This window comes from Thalassophryne amazonica, chromosome 3 (assembly GCF_902500255.1).
Source record: "Thalassophryne amazonica chromosome 3, fThaAma1.1, whole genome shotgun sequence".
Lineage (NCBI taxonomy): Eukaryota > Metazoa > Chordata > Actinopteri > Batrachoidiformes > Batrachoididae > Thalassophryne > Thalassophryne amazonica.
The window spans coordinates 22355534-22377895 of NC_047105.1; the positions used below are offsets into that span (position 1 = coordinate 22355534).

At 40.9% G+C, this 22362-nt stretch overlaps 1 protein-coding gene across 1 annotated transcript in view; it reads left to right on the forward strand.

Moving 5' to 3' along the window:
• Nucleotides 1-413: 413 nt before the first annotated feature.
• Nucleotides 414-22362, forward strand: part of fam83c (family with sequence similarity 83 member C) — a 45399-nt gene continuing 23450 nt past the window's right edge. Inside the window, exons 1-2 of the mRNA XM_034165908.1 lie at nucleotides 414-418; nucleotides 1776-2323. Of these exons, the coding sequence (XP_034021799.1) occupies nucleotides 1820-2323 (504 nt within the window). The 5' untranslated portion in view covers nucleotides 414-418; nucleotides 1776-1819. The remainder of the gene's footprint in view (nucleotides 419-1775; nucleotides 2324-22362) is intronic.

Sequence of the window (22362 nt, forward strand, 5' to 3'; positions counted from 1 at the left end):
GCTGTAAAACAGTGTTTACTGAGTCAGGCCTAGGGTAATGTGCAATTGTGCTTTTTAACCTTTTCCTGTATAAATAAATAAATGAAATGAAATTATTATTATTATTATTATTATTATGACATTTTCTATACCCTTTTATTCCAATTAAAGGTTAATTGGGGCTGGAGCCTATCCCAGCAGTCATAGGGCACGAGACATTATTATTATGATGATAATATTATTAATAATATCATCATCATAATCATAATAATAATAACTACTTACATAGCACGTTCAGGAAAAATTGATTTTAAAGTGCTTTACATCAACAAATTTGAATCTACACAGCAACAGGTTAAAATAAAGTAAAACTCAATACATAAAAACATTTGAAAAAAATATTCACTCATCCATTTTCTGCCACTTATTGAGGTCCAGGGTCATGGTGACAGCAGACCAAGCAGCTCGTCCTATTCATGTCCAGTCTGAAAAAATAACCCACCTCATTATATAAAGGAATGTTTAACTTAATTAAAAAAGAAAATCATATTCTGCATCTTGGTCAACACCAACATTTCACTGATTTTTTTTTTTTATTCGATTCTTTCTTTGTTATAATGATGTTGTGAAGCACTTTGTAGCAATTCTTCAGAAATTTTTCTACAAAATTGTTATTATTCACTCATCTTCAACTGCTTACTCCAATTAAGGGTCATGGGGGCTGGAGCCTATCCCAGCCGTCACAGGGCGTGAGGCAGGGTACACCCTGGACAGGACGCCAGTCTGTCGCCCACCTACGGGCAATTTAAAGTTTCCAATCCACCTGACCTGCATGTCTTTGGATGTGGGAGGAAGCCGGAGCACCCGGAGGGAACCCACGCAAACATGGGGAGAACGTGCAAACTCCACACAGAAAGGCCACAGGTGGGAATTGATCTCATTATCTTCCCGCTGTGAGGCAACAGTGCTAACCACTAAGCCACAGTGCTGCCCATTATTATTGTTTTCCTGTTATTGTTGGTGATTACACATTTTGTGTAAGGCATCTCAGATGTATTTTAATCATCTGAAGGAGATGAAAAATAAACACACCAATAAACTGAATGAACATCTCAATTATGAGGTATGTTGCGCTTTGTGAAGTCTTTTCAAAGCAACTGAAAAGAAATGATTGAGACAGTTACTGTCTTTTACAAAGGTGAATAATCCCTTCTTTAAAAAAAAAAAAAAAAAAATTCTGATGGAGACTTTAATGGGACCTTCCTCTGGATACAACCTGCTTCTGGTATAAAGTTCATAAAAAAACTTCACCCATGACTTCTCACTAACCAGCTCAGATTGTACTTCCTTACAATTTTCTTTTAATTTGACATTTACAACAGGAAGTTATTTTGTTGTATTATTATGGTTCTCCTTGAGGAGAAGAAGAGACAGGGTGGAGTCTCTGAGGGATAAAGACCAATGGGATCGCAGGTAGCACAGGTGAGGCGCAAACAGAGAAGGATTGTATTTATCCGCTGAAGACTCCTGGGACTTCACAGGCTTTGTGACACTGTCACCAGTCGCGGAGGACAAACTAGTGCTGCTGACTTGTCAAAAGAAGATCATTACTTGTTCAGGCTCGTTGTTGAGTTAAAAGTGGCTTTAAATATATCGGATGTGAAAGTTTCTGATGCCCGCGTGTTTGTAGTTGATTAATAACCCATTATTAATCGATGGCTCTGGAGCGCATGTTCTATAATTCATTGCGTCACCGCGTCGCTGTAACACATATTAAGTGAGAAATAGTTTAGAAGCGGCGGAGGGTTCGGGTGAAGTAGCGGCGGGCTGCGGAGGTGCTATGATCAGCTCGGAGGGTCTGCGGCCGGCCATGAACGGCAGGAAGCTGCTGGGGAAGCTGGCCACCCGGCTGGAGGAGGTGAAGAACCCGTGGCGGCAGGTCTCCACGCTGGAGCTGAGCCACAACGAGGTGGCGCGGCTGGCCACCGACGCGCTGCTGGAGCACGGAGAGAAGGAGTACCGGCGAGTGCTGCACGAGGAACGGGAGCTCAACTTTCTGTCCACGCTGGAGATCCGCTACATCAGCCAGTACGCCGCCAAGACCGGCGGCTCGGACGGAACCGGACCCAACGACCGGGACTTCGGGGATGGAGACGACGTGTCCGAGCTGACCTCCGGGACTTACTTCCCCATGATGTCCGACGAGGAGCCGCCGCTGCTGGAGCTCGGCTGGCCGGAGTCCCAGGGGAGGTGCGGCCCCTCGGAGACCCAGATCTACTTCCAGAGAGACAAATCTCACAACGTCAAAGACCTCATCAGGTCCCTGATCAACAAAGCCAAGAAGGTGAGACTGCAGGGGGGGGAAGAGTTTTAAAAGAATTAGCTTCACTAAAATTTAAAAGCAAATAAATTAAGATTAAGTAAGTAAACTTTATTTATATAGCGCTTTTCACAGACAGGGGTCACAAAGCGCTTTACAAGGTAAAACAATAAAAATATACAGTAAAACACTCAGTACTAAAGATTATTAGCCATGAAAAGCCTGTTTAAAAAGTAGAGTCTTTAGTTGCTTTTTGAACATCTCAACAGAGCTATTTATCTATTACTTCCCGCATTATTCAATCCCAAATATGTCATAAAATGTTCATTTAAAAGTTTTACTAATAATAATACTTCATATAAATAATCCACTCGGTCCAACAGTCCCAAATATATTTAATTTACACTCATTAAAAATAAAACTGGCAAGCGTTTTTCTTTATATTACATGAAAACGTGGTGCAAAAGTTGGCAAATATTATTGCTCGGCTATTTAGAAAAAGTGGGCATGGATTGATAAATACAATTTTTCAAACAACTTATTTTGCTGAGGTTTGCTGTGAAGTTAATTTTGGTACTTGTGGGGGTTTTTTTTTTCTCAACCTTATTGAAATGTATAAACAAACTGTTGACTATTGCAATTATCAACACGTCTATCATCAGCAGATTGATTAAACAGTCAAACTTTTATGAAGACTATTAACAATTTGACATAAAGATATTTAACAAACTTAACAAAGTTTAATTTTAGATCTCATGACATCCCCAACATTTCACAAACATGTTTTAAAGTTTTGTCCTAAAAGCTAATCTGACATCACATAAGCCATTAAAAATGAATCATTCTGTAAGAAAAAAGCTTATTTGATTTGTAGGTTTGTGTGTACAGACCCCCATTCATAAATTCTTGATGAGGGGCCCCCAACCTTTTTTAAGTTAGTATTTCCAGGAGCCACTGACATCTTGGGGAAAAAAAAAAACACTCTTTTATACTGAAAAGACCATAGGTGATGGTCTAGTCTGTCTTAAGCGTTGGGCTTGAGACCAGAGGATCCCTAAGGGCCCTTGAGCAAGTTCCTTAATCCCCTAATTGCTCTTGTGTACAGTGAGTAGCTTGTATGGCAGCACCTTGACATCGGGGTGAATTTGAGGCATATGTAAGCTTTGAGCATCTGATGTAGATGGAAAAGTGCTATGCTATATGTATGCAGTCCATTTATCTTATACAAACACCAAAATTTTATTCAGAAAGCACTTTCTGTTGTAAGTCTAAGGAAGTTACCTGTTTGAATGCTAAAATTCAATTGGATTGTGTCCAACGGTAACTATATATATATATATATATATATATATATATATATATATAGGCACATTACATTATATTTTCCAGGGTATTTTTTTATTTATTTATTTTTACTAATTTTTAAGGTTCTGTGACTTGTACTCTGGTGTGACTTGTATGCTAAAAAAAAAAAAAAAAATCACACATTTCTTATTAATAGTAATATTTGTAATGACTATTTATACAGGATGTTCCCAAAAATCTAAGAACAAAACTCCAATCTTAAAAATAAATGTCAATAACAAAATTACATTACTGTAATTTGTAATGTAATTACATTACATTTCTGGGACAGCTGCCCTATAGACTGACTTCCAAAAGTAATTTTTCAAAACAGTATTTCATCAAAGGAAACAACCAATCAAAGATGAAATGAGCCTTGATGGCTATCTTTAATTTAATGTGATCAGGGTTATAAAAAAAAGGAAACTTCAACTTGATAGATTGTTCAGAAACAATAGATGGTAACTGTGGGAGGCTCCTGGAAATTTCATGATGCAAAGTGACTGTAATACGAGGTCTGTTATAAAAGTATTGGACCTGAAAAAACCTGATGGATTTGAATCACGTGTGCTTGCATGAGCCAACCTTGAACCTTCGTGCGCATGCGTGAACTTTTTCACGCCTGTCGATTGCATCATTTGCTGGTAAGCAGCCTTTGTGTGAGGACATGTGTTGCGCTCTTGGCGGATTTTCATTGCAAGGAAAATGGCATAACGACTGGAACAGCACCGCATCAAATTTAGCCAGAAACTGAGCGACAGCCAGGTGGAAACCATTCGGAAGATTCAGACAGCTTTTGGTGACGATCCTATGGGCATCACACAGATTAAGGAGCGGTACAACCGGTTTAAAGATGGCCTGATCATTTCCAAAGTGAACGCTGTGGTGATGTGGGACCGTCGTGTGACTATCCGAGAAATTGCGGAAGAGGTGGACATCACCACTTTTTTGGCACATTCCACTGTGACAGAAGATTTGGCCATGAAAAGAGTGGCGGTGAAATTTGTGCCGAAGCTGACGGCGGAGCAAAAGCACCTCCGTGTTGAAGTCTCACAGGACATGCTGGACTCCGAAAAATGATGCCCACCTCTTCCACAATTTCTCGGATAGTCACATGACTGAAACGCCACCGAAAGCCATCTGAATCTTCCGAATGGTTTTCCACCTGGCTGTCGCTCAGTTTCTGGCAAAATTTGATGCAGCGCTACTCCAGTCGTTCTTGCCATTTTCCTTGCAATGAAAATCCGCCGAGAGCGCAACACATGTCCTCACACAAAGGCTGCTTACCAGCAAATGACGCAATCGACAGGCGTGAAAAAGTTCACTCAGCACACGAAGGTTCAAGGTTTGCTCACGCAAGCACTCGTGATTCAAATCCATCAGGTTTTTGCAAAAAAAAAAGTGTGATACTTTTCTAACAGACCTCGTATTTGTAATATCTGTATGTTACAGCATCAGACAGTCTGTGCCATTGTTGTGCTTTTTTTTTTTTTTTTTTTTTTTTTTTGTAACTTCAAAAGATCAACCCTGTGTGGTTTGTGTCTTGCAAACAATCAGTAATAGTCAGCCAATAATAGAAAGTAGGTCAAAGACTTTTATGGTCTCACTAGGTTTTTATATTTCCAGGGGCCTCCAGGGCTCCTGTGGATGGCTACAGTGAGCGCTCGGCCAAAGAAGTCACAATAACATCACTGACAACGTGTTGGACAAGTTTAATAATACAGCAGCTATTTATGCCGTACATTTCACTATTCTGTGACTGCTCACCATTAATGTAAACAATCGTCCCATTTATTAAAAAAAAAAAGACTTTTCTACTTAAGTCTCATTCTCGAGAGACCTGTTTCAGTCAAACATGGAATGTAACAAACAACAGTTATTTACAGACATATATAATGCACAGTATCAGTACAAAACAGGAAAATCAAAGTACCAAACAGAAGCAGATTAAAATACTAAAAACAGGAACAACTTCCAGGGATTTTTCCAAGTGTCCTTAAAATAAGTTTGAAATCCCCTATTGGAATCAAGCTAGACAACTTCAGACAGCCACTTTTGTTGCTTTGAGAGCGAAAAAATGATTTCAGGCCACATCTTTCAGAAGGATGAGCCCAGTGTCACTGAGCTGTACATCCATTCCTGTCAGTCGGAGCGACAAAGTCGAGAATAAAAAAAAATGATTCACCAAACAAAAAGATTTTTTATCTACTGAAATGAGTCTGTGTTCAATATTCCCAAATGTGTTTTGAATAGGGATGGGTATCGATAAGATTTTATCGATGCCATTATCGATCCGATTCCTTATCAGTTCCCTTATCGATACCTCTTGTGAATTTTTTTGTGTACTAAAAGTAGGCTTTACAGGTTTTCTATGTCAGCGGGTCAAAGAGCTTTTTCTTATCGTTCACCCGCTCTGTGGAATGGTCTTCCTGTGACCATGAGGCAGTCGGAGTCCGTGAACATTTTTAAGTCAAGACTGAAAGCCTATTTTATTCTCTTTCTTATGAGTAGTTTTTATTTTTTATCTGTTTTATTCTTTTACTTCTGTTTTTGATTATGTATTTGAATTTTTTTTTTTTTTTTTATGTTGGAACGGTTCTGTGTGAGGCGCCTTGAGCTGGCGTTTGTTGTGATTTGGCGCTTTATAAGCTAATTGAATTGAAATTGAACAACATTTGATTGAGTCTTAAAGTAAATAAATATGAAATTTGTCACTGGATCCTTAAACTTTGGACATAATAATCTCTACATGGTGTATCCTTGATCTCTGGACATAAATAGAAATAAACAATCTGTAGTTATTGTCAAAAGCATTTCCTTTCAGACATTATTGGCATGAATGTCTTCCAATACATCTGAACTGAGCTCTTACAGCACATCAGGATGTAATTTATAAAGAACGCAGCACGTCTCATTTTGGGAGGAAAAAATGTTTTAGTCGATTGTAGTTTCTTGTCTGTCTTATGTTTGTAAGAGGTGGCAATTCATTTTGAAGGTATTATTCCGACCGGACTCTGTCTCGGCAGAGAGCGGTGCAACGTTTGGAGCTGTGCCGACGGAACAGAGGACGATTCTCGTTTCTCGACTGCAACAAGACATGAGTCCCATTTAGTGACGGTAATCCACACAAAGTGACTGACAGTATTTTAATGGCTTTGAGAGGGGTTAAGATGCGAACTTGCCGTTTCCAAAGAGCAGTGAATCAAAGAACCAACGAGCTAGTGGATCGAAGCATTGCTTCAATGGTTCACGCTTCAAAGTGCTGTCGCGCTGCAGAAACGGTTGATTACAGAGCCGCTACAGGGTCTGTAATCAACGTAGAGGAATGATCATTTTCCCGACAATCACCCTCAAAAACAATGGCTGCTCTGAAGGGCCGATAAGGGAATCGTTAAGAAAAAAGGCTATTGATATCGGTGGATTGAATCATTTCTTAACGATTACCCAAAAAGAACCGGTTCTTGATACCCAACCCAAGTTTTGATTTTGTTTTTGATAAAGTGGTTTTGTACTGTAGTGCTACAGTGATGACACGTAGCTTTAAATTGGGATAAACATGACTATTTATCTTTTTTTGAAATGGGCCTAACCAATTTGTTTGTAGGAGATGTAATCTCATAAAATTTAACAGTTGGAATAGACTTTTCTACAGTAGTGTTCAGAATAATAGTAGTGTTATGTGACTAAAAGATTAATCCAGGTTTTGAGTATATTTCTTATTGTTACATGGGAAACAAGGTACCTGTAGATTCTCACAAATCCAACAAGACCAAGCATTCATGATATGCACACTCTTAAGGCTATGAAATTGGGTTATTAGTAAAAAAAAAAAAAAAAAAACAGTAGAAAAGGGGGTGTTCACAATAATAGTAGCATCTGCTGTTGACGCTACAAACTCAAAACTATTATGTTCAAACTGCTATTTTAGAAATCCTGTGAATCACTAAACTAATATTTAGTTGTATAACCACAGTTTTTCGTGATTTCTTCACATCTGCAAGGCCAAACCAATTTTGTTGGGTTGGAACCAAGATTTTGCTTGTTACCTGGTACCTATGATACCTGGTATGTGATATATAGACCCAACACCATAGTAGGAGAAACATGCCCATATCATGATGCTTGCACCACCATGCTTCACTGTCTTCACTGTGAACTGTGGCTTGAATTCAGAGTTTGGGGGTTGTCTCACAAACTGTCTATGGCCCTTGGACCCAAAAAGAACAATTTTACTTTCATCAGTCCACAAAATATTCCCCCATTTCTCTTTAGGCCAGTTGACGTGTTCTTTGGCAAATTGTAACCTTCTTCTGCACGTCTTTTATTTAACAGAGGGACTTTGCGGGGGATTCTTGCAAATAAATTAGCTTCACACAGGCGTCTTCTAACTGTCACAGCACTTACAGGTAACTCCAAACTGTCTTTGATTGTCCTGGAGCCATTTAATGGTCTTTTATCTAAAATGTTCAGTGCTCTTTTATAAAGCCTTTCAATCGGTTTTAAAATTGTCACACCTGTGAGAGACCAGCTGGTTATGCAGTAACCTACATGAGAAAAAAATCATACAGTGCAAGAACATCATAGCCGCTTGATCTGTCATTGACCTCCTTATTTGGTTGAAGTTAAACACATTGTATTTGATTATTTTAGTTATCATTTTAATATGATTTTTAAAGGAGAGTGTCGAGTCCAGCAACACTCCCAAATATTTGAATTCTTTAACTAACTGCAGTTCAGTGAGTGGTGTTCAGTTGTTGGACTTCTGTGCTAGTCACAGTTTGTCCATCACGAACACCATGTTTGAGCACAAGGGTGTTCATAAGTGCACGTGGCACCAGGACACCCTGAGCCGGAGGTCGGTGATCGACTTTGTAGTCGTATCATCTGACCTTCGGCCACATGTCTCGGACACTCGAGTGAAGAGAGGGGCAGAGCTGTCGACTGATCACCACCTGGTGGTGAGTTGGATCCGCTGGGAGGGTAGGAAGCCGGTCAGACCTGGCAGGCCCAAACGTATCATAAGGGTCTGCTGGGAACGACTGGCGGAACCCTCTGTCAGCGAGGTCTTCAACTCCCAACTCCAGGAGAGCTTCTCCCAGATCCCGGGGGAGGTTGGAGACATGGAGTCTGAGTGGACCATGTTCTCCACCTCCATTGTCGATGCGGCTGCTCGTAGCTGTGGTCGCAAGGTCTCTGGTGCCTGTCGCGGCGGCAATCCCCGAACCCTGTGGTGGACACCGGAAGTAAGGGATGCCGTCAAGCTGAAGGAGTCCTACTTATCTTTTTGGTAGGTGGGACCCCAGAGGCAGCTGACAGGTACCGGCAGGCCAAGCGTGCTGCAGCCCGTGCGGTCACAGAGGTGAAAACTCGGGTCTGGGAGGAGTTCAGGGAGGCTATGGAGGAGGACTATCGGTCGGCCTCGAAGAGATTCTGGCAAACCGTCCGACGCCTCGGGAGGCGGAAGCAGCTCTCCACCAGCACTGTTTATGGTGCGGGTGGGGAGCTGTTGACCCTGACTGGGGATGTTGTTGGGCGGTGGAAGGAGTACTTCGAGGATCTCCTCAATCCCATCGTCACGTCTTCCAAAGAGGAAGCAGACACTGGGGACTCAGAGGCGGACTCATCCATTACCCAGGTCGAAGTCACCGAGGTGGTTAGAAAGCTCCTCAGTGGCAAGGCTCCTGGGGTGGATGAAATCCGTCCTGAGTACCTTAAGTCTCTGGATGTTGTGGGGCTGTCTTGGCTGACACGCCTCTGCAACATCGCGTGGCGATCGGGGACAGTGCCTCTGGATTGGCAGACCGGGGTGGTGGTCCCTCTGTTTAAGAAGGGGGACCGGAGGATGTGTTCCAACTATAGGGGGATCACACTCCTCAGCCTCCCCAGTAAGGTCTATTCCAGAGTACTGGAGAGGAGAATTCGACCGATGGTCGAACCTCGGATTCAGGAGGAGCAGTGTGGTTTTCGTCCTGGTCGCGGCACACTGGACCAGCTCTATACGCTCCATCGGTTGCTCGAGGGTTCATGGGAGTTCGCCCAACCAGTCCACATGTGTTTTGTGGATCTGGAGAAGGCGTTCGACCGTGTCCCTCGGGGCACCCTGTGGGGAGTGCTCCAGGAGTACGGGGTCCGGGGTCCTTTGCTAAGGGCTATCCAGTCCCTGTACGACCGCAGCAGGAGCTTGGTTCGCATTGCCGGTAGTAAGTCAAACCTGTTTCCAGTGCATGTTGGCCTCCGCCAGGGCTGCCCTTTGTCACCGGTTCTGTTCATTATTTTTATGGACAGAATTTCTAGGCGCAGCCAGGGTGTAGAGGGGGTCTGGTTTGGGAACCACAGAATCTCGTTTCTGCTGTTTGCGGACGATGTGGTTCTGTTGGCTTCGTCAAATCAGGACCTTCAGCGTGCACTGGGGCAGTTTGCAGCCGAGTGTGAAGCGTCCGGGATGAAAATCAGCACCTCCAAATCCAAGGCCATGGTTCTCGACCGGAAAAAGGTGTTTTGCCCTCTTCAGGTCGGTGGAGTGTCCTTGCCTCAAGTGGAGGAGTTTAAGTATCTCGGGGTCTTGTTCATGAGTGAGGGACGGATGGAGCGTGAGATCGATAGACGGATCAGTGCAGCATCTGCAGTGATGCGGTTGCTGTATCGGACCGTCGTGGTAAAGAGAGAGCTGAGTAGGGGGGCAAAGCTCTCGATTTACCCATCGACCTACGTTCTGATCCTCACCTATGGTCATGAGATTTGGCTCATGACCGAAAGAACGAGATCGCGAGTACAAGCGGCCGAGATGAGTTTCCTCCTTAGGGAGGCTGGGCGCTCCCTTAGAGATAGGGTGAGGAGCTCGGTCACTCAGGAGGAGCTCGGAGTCGAGCCACTGCACCTCCACATCGAAAGGAGTCAGTTGAGGTGGCTCGGGCATCTTTTCCGGATGCCCCCTGGACGCCTCGCTGGAGAGGTGTTCCGGGCACGTCCCACTGGGAGGAGGCCCCGGGGAAGACCCAGGACACGCTGGAGAGACTACATCTCTCGGCTGGCTTGGGAACGCCTTGGGGTTCCCCCGGAGAAGCTGGGGGAGGTGTGTATGGATCGGGAGGTCTGGGCGGCTTTGCTTGAGCTGCTGCCCCCGCAACCCGACTCCGGATAAAGCGGAAGAAAATGGATGGATGGATGGACAGTTCATCATCTCCGATGTACACATTGGAGCACTCTATTTTGGAAGCCTTTTTTGAAAAATACATACAGTTTTCTGTATGTTTAATTTCAGACATGATCCGTTAAGCCAATTTGAAATATACTCTAGGGCTGATGTAAGAGTTTGAGCTGCTGCCTCAGGTGATCTTGCACTTGTGTAGATTACTGCATCATCAGCGTAAAGTTGTATGTCCACATCTTCACAAACACTTGGTAGGTCATTAATGAATAATGAAAATAAAAAGGGCCCCAAGATAGATCCTTGGGGGACTCCTAGTGCACAATCTAAGTAGGGGGATTTAATACCATTTACCATGGTGGCTTGTTTTCTATTTGATAAATAAGAAGCCATCCATTTTATGGCATGCTCAGAAAAATTAAAAGATTGCAACTTTAATAATAAAATATTATGATTCACTCGATTAAATGCTTTACGCAAATCTAAGAAAACTGCTCCTACACAATTGTTTTTATCCAAAAGACTTTTCACTTTTTCCATGAACATTGTTATGGCAGTCTCAGTTGAATGGTAGGTACGAAAACCAAATTGCATGGGATGCAGAGTAGTTTGGCCACTTTGTAGATGTTGAATCATTTGCTTGGCAACCCACTTTTCAAGGACTTTAGAAAAGACTGACAGTATGCTAATTGGTCTGTAGTTATTAATATTATTTTTGTCCCCCCCCCCCTTAAAAATTGGGGTAACTGTGGCCGTCTTCCATATCTGTGGTACAATGGAATGCTCAACTGACAAATTTATTAAATGCGTAACTGGATGTACTAGAGCCATTTTATGTGTTTTTAGGAATCCAACATCAAAGCCATGATGGTCTTTAGCTTTGGACTCCTTCATGGCATTTATAATTAAAGTTTCAACCTCTGATATTAGTTCTATATTAAACGTTTGACTGTGTACTGGAATATTGTAGGTTATTTCAGGCGATTTGAAGCTTGCTGCCATCTCTTCAACAGAGCGTAGAAATGATAAATTCAGCTCTTTTGCTAAGATCGTAGGATCATTCACAAGCTGGTTATTAATTTTCAATTCCAAATCATTTGCATCTTTCTTTTTCTGCCTCACTAAAAGTTTAATATTCTGCCATATTTGTTTTCCATTTGCGTTTTGCATTATTGTGATAAAATATTTGCTTTTGCTCTTCGCATTTCTGATATTACTCTATTTCGCATTGAAGTATATTTCTGTCTGTCTGTCAACCTGGATTTTGAGTTTTTCAATAACTGGTCTCTCTTTTTCTTTTTTCTTTTTTTTTCATTAAATTTATACAATTTGAATCTACCCATGGGACAGAATAAGATTTTTTTTTTCCTATAATTCATGTTTTTTGTAAAAGAACTACATACATTTTGAATTTGTTAAGAAATATATCAGAGCATATTTCAGTATTGTCACATGAGGTTACACTTTCCCAAGTGAGATCCTTTAATGCTTTTCCCAAGTTTTGTTGTTGATTCTTTGGTATAACTATAGACATTTGTTTCCTAACATGATTGGAGTATGAATGCTCAAAACGTTGCTTAGTTAATTTTCTTGTACAAAGAATAACATTATGGTCTGAGAGACCAGTCAGTAAATTATATGTTTTAGTGATCCTTTCAGGCTTATTTGAGAAAAGCAAGTCAGTTCGGGATTCTGAACAATTTGTAATTCTGGTCGGATTCTCAATTAATTGTGTAAAATTAAATTGATCAGTAATTTTTCAGATTTTTCCTGTCTTTTTTGTCATCCCAATTTACATTGAAGTCTCCTAATATGATGATTTCTTTTTTATGATCACATGTTTTAAGTAAATCCCGCAATTGATCATAAAACTCGTTTGTGGAAGACGGTTTACGGTAGAGACAGATTACAGTCAGTGACATTTCCACAGAAAGAGAAATGTTTACTCCAGTGCATTCTAGTATAATCTTATTGGGCCATACCATTTGATTACATTTACTCCTGACATACAGCAGTACCCCACCCCCTTTTCCTTGATCTGTCTTTTCTAAAAATATTATAGCCTGGTATCGGTACCGCTGAATCTGGCGAGGCACTAGTAAGCCGTGTTTCTGATAAACCAAAAAAATCAAGATTTGAATCACACATTAAATATTCTAATTGTTTGCGTTTTGATACCATACTGCACACATTTAAGTGACCTCCGAGCACACCAGTTTTCTTATAACTTGGATCCCACATAATCCGGGCGTGGTTCAGAGTAGTAAACAATTTTGAACGCCTATGCTTCTTGAATACTGGATTTCTGCACGTAGATGTTATGGGGTCTGGTTGAGGTCCAGCAATTGTTGCTATATTAGTACAGTTCGAAAGACTATGCACTTGTCCGAGGTCTGTCTTCATTGAGAGCGCTGTTACTGCTTGTGTGTAGCTCTCTGGAACGGACTCCACAAGGCTCACGTCCACTGTGCTGTCACTCGAAGCGACAAACGAGATCCGTCCCACCAGTGAAGGTCCTTCCACAGGCAGTGCAGGACATGCACACTTTGCACACAAAGGAGCAACACCACTCCTTCGTAAAGCAGAGGGGTGGACTCCCAGCACAGGCCCTTCGGGATACATCGTCCCCACTGACACAGGGAGAGCCGGGGCATAGATGATCTCCCCCTGACCCAGCAAGGCTCCCAACATCGGTCGTGGTAACCACACGCGCTGTAAAACTGGCGCACACCCAATCTGCGCCATCAAAGCGAATCTAACAGGAACGGCAGTTCCGGCAACAGTCTCGGCACCCGCGAAGCAGCCAGTGGGAACTGCACTGCTGGAAAGTGGAATGCTTGAAATGGCTGTAAATTTTTGGCTAACTGCACACCGAGATCAAGCCTAGACAGTTGTGACTCCGGTCCAGGGTTGATCTCAACATCCCCCGCCAGCAGTACTATAACAGCCAAGTAAAGCAAGTTTGTAGAAGCACTTACAGGTTTTGACTTGGCTGGCTTCGACGGAATCTTTTCAGGTCCATAGTCAAGCAAAGCTGAATGCAGGAGATAATGACTTCTTGTACATAAAGAAGGCCGGTATGAGTTTCTGGCTGTAAACCGACCCCGCATTGATTAAAAAAAAAAAACAGAAAAATTGCTAAGATAACCCCCAAAATCCATATTCTGTTAGGGATTGTTGGATTTTTAATGGATTTCAACAGTTTGTGAGGTGCATGCACAGTATCTGCGAAACTGTATGGTTCCTTGGTAGCCATCTTGCTTCTCCCTCCTCTGGCTTAAGCTGAAGGCCTGCTTCTGCAGGCTAGGCTAAGCTAATGGCGACCTCCGTCAACTCCGGTCCTGGCTGGGGCCCTCGACGGGTCACCGTCCTGGCAGGGGCCTTCAACAAGCTGCGGGGCGTTGTCGCCCACCGACAAAGTGGTCCTTGCTGGAACTTCCCATGAACTGCGGGCTGATGTCGAGCTTTGGCCCTGGTTGGAGGCCTCCAACAAGCCACAGGCTAATAGCAACCTCTGCCGAACTCCGGTCCCGGCTGGGGCCTCTCACGGGCTCGTCGCAAACTGACAGAGTTTAAAAAAATCGTACAGCCTCAAACTAAAATATTGACTGGTTGTTGACGAGCACAAACCACATTGTGAGACTTGAAGACATCTGAGAGCGCTGCAGAGTGTCGAGTTAATCCACGCACAGCGAACACAAACTCCAATCCCACCACGGCTCTTACTGAATCTACTGGTACCTTGTTTCCCATGTAACAATAAGAAATATACTCAAAACCTGGATTAATCTTTTTAGTCACATAGCACTACTATTATTCTGAACACTACTGTATATAGTTATGAACATTCTGAAAATGGGTTCAAAACCACTTTTATGAACCATGTATGTCCCATCTCTTAAAACTATGGAATTATTGTTTAAACTCATTTGAGAAACTTTTTTAAAACTGATTTCAAAAACCTGAATGTTGTCTTTTGGATTTCAGACAAATAAAGATCGGTCTTTAAACTTTGAAAAAATATTATAATTTCTTATCTACTTTTTCTTGTTTTGTAGCTGGTGCAGTCGTTCAGAAAGTTAATCGTGTCAGTAATCCATTAAGGAAATAATGGTTTGTCGCAGTCGTTCATGATGGTGTTTCCCTGCAGAAATCACGAGGTTGCACTGTCAGCTGGGACTTCTTGTTTTCCTTCAGTCAAACCTGAGTGTGTGCATTTCTCCACCGGTTTCCACTTGCCTTTTTGACAAACAAATGCAGCAGGTCTGAGCTGCCGCCACCCTTCCTGCTGTCTTATTTGATCCGCTTGTAACTCCGTTGGGCGCCCGAGGCAGACGTTGGTGCTCCTTGAGCAAACGGCATGCAAGTCACAGATCAGGACACTTTAAGCTCAGCTCCTGAATCGCCGACTTTGTGCCAGCTCGCCAAGGTTTCTAATGATGTATAAACGCGATTTCTCACAGAAGCACATGTGACTTTCCTGATTTGTGTGATTTATGAATACTGTTAGCTTATTGGACGATCACGTTGATATGAGTCATCTCTTTGGACACATTTCCTTCTTGCATCTATAAATAGATTTATTTTGAATGTGTGGTTATGTAATACTTGTGTCCACGGTGAGAAGATGCATCAAGATGAAGAAATTGGTTTCTTGTCACAAGAACTTCAGTCTGTTTTTGCAGAGTCGGGCTGATGAGATCAAATGACTGGATGGTGATGTGCAAAAGTGTCACGTTTGTGATGTCCTTGCTGACATTCCCTAACAATGGAAGCCCTCAGTTAGTTTATTTGACAGAAACCCAAAGATCCTCCTCATTGTATGTTGGAGTAATACGTGCACAGATGATATTCATTCACCCACAGAGAGATGTTTTTTTTTTTTTTTTTTGAGAGAGAGAGAGAGAGAGATTCTTGAGGAATGTTCTGGTGTGCATCCTGTGCCGCTTCACCACAGGAAAAGGCTGTTAAATGCTGATTGTGCCAAATCTTCTAATTTTCAGAGAACGTCAACCCAACATGCAGCTGAGCCAATTTTAAAAAGTGCAAATTTTTGCAATAGAAATAAAAAAAATGTATTTATCAAATTTGCACTACAGAGAACACTAAACTCCATTAAGTGCAGATTTGTAGGTTCAGTGACTAATGGAGTTCAGTTACTGTTAATGTACGTGTAACGTTCCGTATAGTTGGATGCACTGTATGCGAAGTGCCCACATGAATGAATATTAATCTAATTTAGTCTTGTTACAATGTTTTTACTACACAGAACTTAGAACTGTTGTATCCCAAAGATAAAACAGTAAAATGTGAAGGATTATTAATATATTACAATCTAATCATTTTGAAGACATTAGTTTGACTGTGAAAAGGCAGAGCTGTTTATTATTTTATAATAAAATCCATCTGTTTAAAAAAAAAAAGGCTGAAGTTGTCATTTAGCTCAAGTTTATGTTAAGGGTTAAATCTAATATTTTATGCGATTGAAGGCTGACTGTCAGTGTTTGTAGCTCATGGAAAATAGCATTTGGTTATTAATTTTACTGTAACTATTTTTACATAAAATTAAATGTTGCACCAGCATATAATTTAGGTCTCATACATAATTCCCTTGTTTTCCATGAGTGAATTTGTTTAATCTTGTAATCACAAATGCACCATTTATTAAATGATACATTTAGGGTAGAATCAGATGTTTGTTTGTATGTGCAAGCCATTACAATAAGAATAAGTTAAAATACCCTAATTTGAATCAAGTGGGGGGGATAATAAATATGCATACATTTTCATTGAAGGTTTTACAAAGAAATGCTTATTTCACAGGTTTTCTGAAATTATTCTAGTCGGATACCAATAAAACTATGGTACTGAAGATTCAGCAACGTTAAAGTGTGTGTGTGTGTGTATGTATATGTGTGTATATATATATATATATATATATATATATATATATATATATATAAAATCAGTAGTATGGAAATAAATCTTTATAAAAAAAGAGATACACATTTCAAATAAATTTTTGTGCAATTTCAAAAAGACAGCAGTCTTTAATGAATTCCCTGCAGGCAGACTGCAGTTCAGCACTGGAACATTTGGTGGCACTGTACTGTACATTCACTTTAATGTAAGTAGAAGAATGAAGTCCGGCTTTGTTTTCTCAGTTGGATACGACCCCTGAGCCCTGCACGTTCCTCGGAATTGTCCCCCACATCAACAGTCTCTTAGATAGAAGAAATGTATAACTGGGTTTTAAAATATTCTGGACTTTATGGTGGACTGCACAGATGTGGAATATGCTGCAGGTTTGTCCAAGATGTTTCCATGGTAACATTGATCCCCTTTTCTTTTTCACGGAGTACATGAGCCAAATTAACACCACAGTACCTCTATTCAGTAAACCATAATCCTCTCCAGGAACAGGCATAACCATCAGAAGATAACTGCTCTGATCTTTATTACTGTTCAGGTTGCCTTGATGTTTGTTTGTAGTGGTGGGAAACCATCATTTTGGAGGTGCACATGCACCGTGAAATTTCTGCACACATTAGTTTTGGACATTGCATTACAGCGTTAAAATAATTTAGTAATGTCCACAGGGGTGAAAAGAACTTCCGAAAAATCATCTGAGATGTTCTCCCAAGTATACACGTTTTCTTCCAGACATTTTTATGTGTGTATGAGCAGAGTTCAGAAAATATTTATTTCAGCATGCACTCGCTTGTGTGCCCGTGGGAGCAGACATGTCGGAACGTGCTCATTAGTGATGCAAGCTGCAGACTTTAGTTTGCATGCACGTGAACCCCTGCTGTTTTAAAGTCCTGTTCTTAATGCACCAAACCATATATAGCTGTGCTCAAACATTTGCATACCCTGGCAGAGTTTCTGATTTCCCCCCATTTTTCAGAGAATATGAATGAGAACACAAACTTTTTTTCACTCATGGTTAGTAGTTGGGTGAAGCCATTTATTGTCAATTCTCCAATCTTTAAGTCATAATAACAGCAGAAACTACCCAAATGGCCCTGATCAAAAGTTTACATACCCCTGTTCTTAATACTATGTGTTCCCCCCTTTAACATCATTGACAGCTTGGAGTCTTTTGTGGTTGTTGTGGATGAAGCTCTCTGATGGTGAAGCTGCCACTGAATATGTCTTGGACTTTATTTACATCAGTTACAAAGAAATACAAACAGTATGGTGAATCTGTGTGGAGTAGACAGTTCTCAAAAACTGAGTGACTGTGCAAGGAGAAGAGTGAGGAAAGCCACCCAGACAACCCAGAAGAAGTTATCGGCTTATGTGGCTGTGATTGGAGAAAGCTAAGGTTGGTTGGTGTTACTTTGCACTGGGACATCAATTAAACAACTGCAAATTATAAAGAAGACAATGATCATATGGCCAAGGGTATTTTGGCATTGTGTATTTTTGTGTGTGTGTTTTGGTGTATTGTCTTTTTTGAGGAGTGACCACCATGCATCTTGACTGTTTGAGTAGCCCCACCCATCTCTCACATATTCATATTTAATTTTCTTATTCCGTGCTGTCCGGTCATAATAAATACCACTTCACATTCCCATATGACTTTGTTGTCTGAATAGGGCTAAACTCTTTAAACTTTCAGTGATATTCTCCATTGTGTTGTATGGGTGAGTGCACTGTTGAAAAATAAAAAATTAAAAGTAACACTGTGTTGACGTAGACTTGATCGGGCATGAACATGGGGTGCAGTGCACTGTCTGGTGCAGACTGCCATGAAGGTTATGGGGAGGACTGGGACCCTTCCCCTTCAGCCCATCTATGAGCAGTCAATTCAGCCCCACCCACTTTTACAACAGAGGCATTTCCGTTTTGTCTTTGGACTTCCGCTGAGCGATGTTCTCAATATAGAACAATGGAAGTCATTCCATGGGTAGAAACAAAAACCTTTTGAAAAGCTCAAAGGGAACTACTCTAGCTCACCCACAGGTCATAACAGAGTGGGAAGATAACATGAAAAAGTGGCCTTCGATTATTTTTAACTACTTTGTGTTGACGGTCTTGACAGTAGGCTTCTCAGACTAGCAGCCGATTGGATCACTCCTGTTCTTGCTCATATAATAAACCTCTGTTTTGCTTATAATATATGTCTGCATGCGTGGAAAAAGGCTAAAATTATTCCGCTACTGAAAAATAAGAAAATTCCGTTCTCGACTTTAAACAGTTGACCAATAAGTATTCTACCTGTGTTAGGAAAAAATCATGGAGTCTATTGTATTTGAGCAAATCAGTAACTATTTTTTGTCAAATAATTTAATCAGACTTCCAGCATGAGAGAGAGTCACTCCACTGCCACGGCGTTGACTCAGATGTCAGATGATTGGCTCAGAGAGATTGATAAAAAGAATATAGTCGGCACTGTGTTTCTCGATTTCTCTGCTGCCTTCAATATCATTGACCATGAGTTGTTATTGGAAAACTTGCTGGTTATAGTTTTGAGCAATCAGCTCTTACTTGGTTTTATAATTATCTATCGAACAGGACTCAGTGTCTTTTAATGGCAGCTTTTCTGGCACCAGGAGTGTAGTATGTGGTGTGCCACAAGGGACTTGCCTCGGTCCACTATTATTTACAATTTTCATGAATGATTTACCATATATCTTTGATAAAGTTAGTATAGTAATGTATGCAGCAATTCAACCATTTATACATCAGCACGCTCACACAGTGACTTGGAAGCTGTTTTAAATATGGAATTGCACAAGGTCATTGACTGGGTAATGTCCAATAAGCTAGTGTTAAACACAGTAAAGACTAACTGCATGATTATTGGTTCCAGTCATGTTATTTTGAAAAATCCCGTATTAAACATTAAAATTAATAATATGAGAATAAATCAAGTACATGAGACTAAGCTGCTGGGTGTAATGGTAGACTCAAAATTATCATGGAAAAACATACAAATGATATTTCTGTAAAAATGGGCAGGGGTTTATTGATTATGAGAAGACATGCAAGGTTTTTAAGTTGTTCAACTTTGAATTATGCTATTAAAGCATTATTATTTGTATACTTCGATTATTGCCCAACAGTTTGGTCAAATGCATCTGGGGAAATGATACATAAATTACAGATTATTCAAAATAAGGCTGTTCGTATAGCACTCAACTGCAGTTATAGGAGAAATATGATTACAATGCATAAAAATTTAAACTGGATGTTAGTTAAAGATAGACTTGTATATTCACTGATCATTTTTACCAGAAAGATTATTGTCACTAAGTTACCGTGTATTTTTTGTTTAGGAATTTCTCTTTCAGTTCAGAAAATCATGCATACATAACCAGACATGCTGTGGTGGAAAACTTTATGCTACCTGTAGCCAGGACTAATGCCATAAAGAACACTGTCATATTTAGGGGTATGAAGTGATAGAATTCATTACCGGAATGCATCAAACTCATTTCAAATGAATGTTCTTTTAAGGTACTTCTAAAACGACATTTATGGACATAATAAGCAAACTGGGTTTAATTTTTGATCATTTATAGATAAGTTTTTTGTATATATGAATTGATGAGATGTGAAGATTAATTTGATCGGAACTTGTTTTGGTTCCCCCCCCCCCCCCCTTTTTTTTTTTTTAAATTTCTCATTTTATATATTTTTGAATGCATTTTTGTTTTATGTATATTGTGTTTGTTGATTTGTGTGGACCCCAGGAATAATAGCTGCAGCTCAGCTGTAGCTAATGGGGATCCAAATAAATAAACAATAAACAACTCGGTGTGAACGATTTGGCTATGAAAAGCACAATCAAGTTAAAATACTACCTGACAGGTAGTATCACCGTAATGCCAAGATTACGCAATGTTAATATACGTATGGTGTTATTTCATGCAGTTCTCGGTTGTATCAAATGCCAAAAAATGAGTAAATTAGATAGCAGCTAATGCTACAAACACAGCTTACCTGTTTGTCTCACAAGCTGTGGCTTCTTCAACAGAGCGTTGTAGCCCAACCATTTCTCTGGGTAAGGTTCCAGTGGTGTGGGTTTTTCTCCATAAAATAAAAAGAACAGACATTGGGTGGATTTTTCAAATTCAGCGCCTTTAGCCAGCACCGGAGATCCTTGTCTTTTGATGGAGGAGGGAACAAGTGAAATGCTGGTCCACAGCACTCAGATCTCTCCTTTCCATGTTCAAAACCTCGTTCTGAAAGTGATTGTTTCCTCTTCTTCCAGTTGTTGTGCACCCACAAACTGAACAATTAATGCTGCTCATGTTTGGACACTTCTAGCGTACTGTGTTCCCACGTCGCTAATCATCAGACGCAGTAGGAAACCAGAAGTTGCTTGGCAAAATGGAGCTGCCCACCCTGATTTCCTGAATAAGGTGTATAGGCAAGCACCACAGAAAATACTCTGTGATCAGTCCCACATCCTCCATCAGGAGTACAAATGTTTACCATCTGGTAGACAATACATTATTGTTTATTGTTTTTGTGCAAATATTTGCTCATTTTGAAATGGATGCCTGCAACACGTTTCAAAAAAGCTGGGACAGTGGTATGTTTACCACTGTGTTACATCACCTTTCCTTCTAACAACACTCAGTAAGCGTTTGGGAAATGAGGACACTAATTGTGAGTGTCATGATTGGATATAAAAGGAGCATCCCCAAAAGTCTCAACCGCTCACAAGCAAAGATGGGGTGAGGATCACCACTTTGTGAACAACTGTGTGAAAAAAATAGTTCAACAGTTTAAGAACAATGTTTCCTGATGTTCAATTGCAAGGAATCTAGGGATTCCATCATCTACAGTCCATAAAATAATCAGAAGATTCAGAGAATCTGGAGAACTTTCTACATGTAAGTGGCAAGGCCGAAAACCAACATTGAATGCCCGTGGCCTTCGATCCCTCAGGCAGCACTGCGTTAAAAACCGACATCATTGTGTAAAGCATCTTACCGCGTGGGCTCACGAACACTTCAGAAAACCATTGTCAGTTAACAGTTTGTGCAAGTTCTCCTACTTAGAAAGATGAGAGAGATCTGTAATTTTCAACATAGGTACACTTCAACTATGAGAGACAAAATGAGGAAAAAAAGTTCCAGGAAATCACATTGTAGGATTTATAAAGAATTTATTTGTAAATTATCGTGGAAAATAAGTATTTGGTCAGTAACAACAAAAGTTCAACTTAATACTTCGTAACATACTTGTTGCAGTGACCAGAGGTCAAACATTTCCTGTAAGTCTTCACCAGGTTTGCACACACTGCAGCTGGTATTTTGGCCCATTCCTCCATGCAGATCTCCTGTATAGCAGTGATGTTTTGGGGCTGTTGCTGAGCAACACAAATTTCAACTCCCTCCACAAATTTTCTATGAGGTTGCGTCTGGAGACTGACTTGGCCACTCCAGGACCTTGAAATGCTTTTTACGGAGCCACTTTTTTGTTGCCCTAGCGGTGTGTTTGGGATCATTGTCATGCTGGAAGACCCAGCCATGTTGCATCTTCAATGCTCTCACTGAAGGAAGGAGGCTTTGGCTTAAAATCTCATGATACATGGCCACGTTCATTATTCCCT